General features: G+C 39.0%; 1 protein-coding gene across 1 annotated transcript; it reads left to right on the plus strand.

Annotated features, from left to right (window-relative positions):
• Positions 1-2,222: 2,222 nt before the first annotated feature.
• On the plus strand, positions 2,223-3,539 carry LOC103213531 (putative tripartite motif-containing protein 75; the record flags this gene model as incomplete). The annotated part of the gene is made up of 1 exon (XM_007959283.1): positions 2,223-3,539. A coding segment is annotated over exon 1 (1,317 nt), but the record flags the coding sequence as incomplete, so codon positions are not given.
• Between the last annotated feature and the right edge of the window lie 7 nt (positions 3,540-3,546).

Below are 3,546 nucleotides of genomic sequence, written 5' to 3' on the forward strand. Positions count from 1 at the left end.
TTCTGGTTAGCAGTTATATGCCTTAAGCGCTACACCACCAGTTTTCAATCAATATTAGAAAATATTTCCTCAGCCAGGTTAAAAATATTATTTCATAATTTATCATATTTTATGTTTTTGTTATTTTTATTTTTTACATTTAATAAACATGCACAGAAATTTATAATGCTGTATCCTCCATTCAGAATAAAAATATCATATTATCAGGATCCAAAGCCCTCAGGTACCTCCCAGTTAACAATCCCTCCTTTCCAAATATAAGCATTATTTTAATGTCTAACACCGTGAAGTAATGTTGCATATTTACAACCATGTAATCAGATCTTACGGTCTGTATTATTCTGTGTGTGTCTTTTTTCACACAACATTGTGTTTATCCACTTTGAGTAAAGAGCAGTTAGTCCCTTTTCTTTCTTGATATATTCCATTGTATGAATAGGCCACAGTTTTCCCATTCTACTAATAAAGGGTATGGCAAAGTTTGCCATGAAGATTTTATGTCTCAGTAGACATATATGTTCATATTTCTAGTAATTATATACCCTAGAGTATAATAATTGGGTGATAGGATAAAGAAACCTACTCCTCCCTTGTCCACATGGTTAGGTTTGAAAGACCAGATCATTATACCAAAATCAGCATTGTGAAAAAATGGAGGATGACCACATCAAATCACAAAATGGTGGATGACTACATCATTATAAAACTGTCAAATTGCATAACTGATCCACTGAAAAACATGGCCCAGCCATGTTGACACATAATCTTAATCAAGATAGACAGTGGTACTCTCCTCTCACACTTGCACATTCATTACTGCCAGATGTACATTGGTAATGCACAAAATAGATAGTATAATTTTTACTATTGGCATAAATGTAAAATGTTGGACAACAAGACTGTTAATAAGTGAGAAGTAAGTGCATGTTTAAATTTAGTTACAATGCAAAATAGTATCCTAAAGTAGTTGTACCAACATATATTCTATTAGTTGTGTATGAATATTTCAATAATAACACATATCCACCAATACTTTAAGTTTTAACACTTCTTTTCATCTTATATCCTCACACAATCACAATCTAGGCCCAAAATGATTAAACCAATCAGATTTTTTAAAAGTTTGTTCTATTTTTGGTGGATTCTTATTCCTAGTGATCCAGTTGAAAGCTTGGTATGTTTGTTAGATTACATCTTCTAATCAGTGCCTTTTTTACCTCAGTCCTGATAGTTGGCTGAAGCCCTACTAAACCTCCCAACCTCTTAGGTAAAGCTCCACTCTCCTCTCAGGTCTTCCCATCACTTCCCCAGATTTTATCCCTAAAAATTCTCACTAGTTGATAGATTACCAATAACTTCAAATAACAATTGTGCATGTGTCTGTTTTTGGGTTTCTCAGCTTTATTTTATTTTGGAATACTGATCTCACATTTCTTTTTGTTCACCATGTGAGTATTCCAAGCTGACAGAGTCCTCTGAGTAAATCTATCTAATCTAGGGTTTGATATGCACAGCTTGATATATCCAGATATTAAGAAGATTAGATGAAAAACAAGTAAACTTTGGCTAACTATGGATTCATAACTACCATAAATATGTGTTATTTGAACTGAAAAATTGTCAGATTCCTTTCTTACGTGTTTAAAAATATTGAAATGGCTGATGTTGGGATTTTTATCCTTATTTACCTGATTTTCTTACAGTTGAAGATGTTAAATAAATTTCCTTAGGTTCCCCAGATAGTAGGTGACAAGGGATGAATCTAACCCAATATAGGAAATCCACTTCCAAAGTCCATGCTGTTTCCACAGTCACATGAAATCTTGGAGTGCCTGATGTGAGAATAAGTGGAATGGTGGAATGGAAACTAGATTAAGGGTTTGCCTCAAAGGTGGCAGTGAGCAGCACCACACAGACAAATGGTAACATTTTAAAAGGAATAAATATTTTCTTCTTCCCAGGAACAAATAAGCACCTTAAGTTCCTGACTGGTTTCTGACCAAGAAAATTGCTTAGCTTGACTTCATATCCTCTGAGTTGCCAAGGGGAAGAAGACTAGTTGACCAACTGATCTGATCAGTGGCTGGTTGTGAGAAAACACCTATTGGCACCCACCTCTGCAACTGAGGACCAGCAGCCTCTTAGACATCAACAGGAGTACCTGAAGAGCCCAACTCTCCTGAGGAAAAGCCCCCTCAGTCCATATCTTCATTCACAGACAAATGGCACTTGAAGCAGCCCTGGCAGGACTCCAGGCAGAAGCCAACTGCCCCATCTGTCTGGATTACCTGAGAGACCCTGTCACCATCGAATGTGGCCACAACTTCTGTCGCTGCTGCATCCAGAAGTCCTGGGAAGATCGACAGGACAGCTTCCCTTGCCCTGTATGCCGCCACCCATGCCAAGAGCTGCAGCTCAGGAGCAACACCCAGCTGGGAAATATGGCCGACATTGCCAAGCTACTCTACATCACCAGGAGCAAGAGGCACAGGGGGGAACAAACACGCTTGTGTGAGAAGCACAATGAAGTCCTGACCCTTTTCTGTGAGGAGGACCTGGAAGTCTTGTGTGTTCTGTGCACTCAGCCCCCTGACCACCAGGATCACTACGTGAGATCCATAGAGGAAGCTGCCTCTCATCACAGGAAAAGCCTCACAAGTTACATCCAGTCCCTGAAGAAGGATGTGGCAGATCTTCAAGTACTACTAACCACTCAAGAGAGAGAACCATTAGAACTGAGAGAGAAGGTGGAAAATCAGAGGCAAAAGTTATTCTCTGAATTTGAGCACCTGAACCAGATTTTAGACCATGAGCATGAGGCAGCTCTCTCCAGGTTAGCTGACGAACAGAAACACGTTCAACAGAAACTAAATGCAAACATGACAGCATTTTCAAACTACATTTCTACACTCAGAAGTCTACAAAAAGAGGTAGCAGAAAAGAGTGTGATGTCAGAAGTCAAGTTGCTGACAGATATCAAGAGTATCCATGACAAGTATGAAAGTCTCAAGACCCCAGCTCTATATTCTTTCAAGTTAAGGAAGGAAGGATTCAGTCTTCCTCCACAGTACTCGGTTCTGCAGAAAATTATACATAAATTTAAAACAGATGTGACTCTGGACCCTGAAACGGCACATCCTAATTTGCTTACAGCTGAGGATAAAAAGTCTGTAACATTTGTGACGAAAAGGGAAAGACTTTATCCTAATCTAAAGAGATTTATCTTTTCCCCAGTTGTCCTGGGTTCTGAAGCTTTCAATTCTGGCAGACATTACTGGGAAGTCAAAGTGGATGACAAGCCTGAATGGATGGTGGGAGTGTGTATAGACTCTCTTTCCAGGAAAGGAAAGCATCTTCCAACAGGGCAGAACAGATGCTGGGCAATTCAGCTTCTCAATGGTGACTATGTTGCACAAAGTGCTGTTCCAGTCACTCTTGTGTTAAAGGAAAAACCCAGAGGGATTGGTATTTATCTAGACTATGAGTTGGGTGAGATTTCATTTTACAATTTGAATGGCAGGTCTCATATCCATTCTTTCACTGATA

Source organism: Orycteropus afer, unplaced genomic scaffold, assembly GCF_000298275.1.
Source record: "Orycteropus afer afer isolate SDZICR_OR568_19922 unplaced genomic scaffold, OryAfe1.0 scaffold05247, whole genome shotgun sequence".
Taxonomy (NCBI): Eukaryota; Metazoa; Chordata; class Mammalia; order Tubulidentata; family Orycteropodidae; genus Orycteropus; species Orycteropus afer.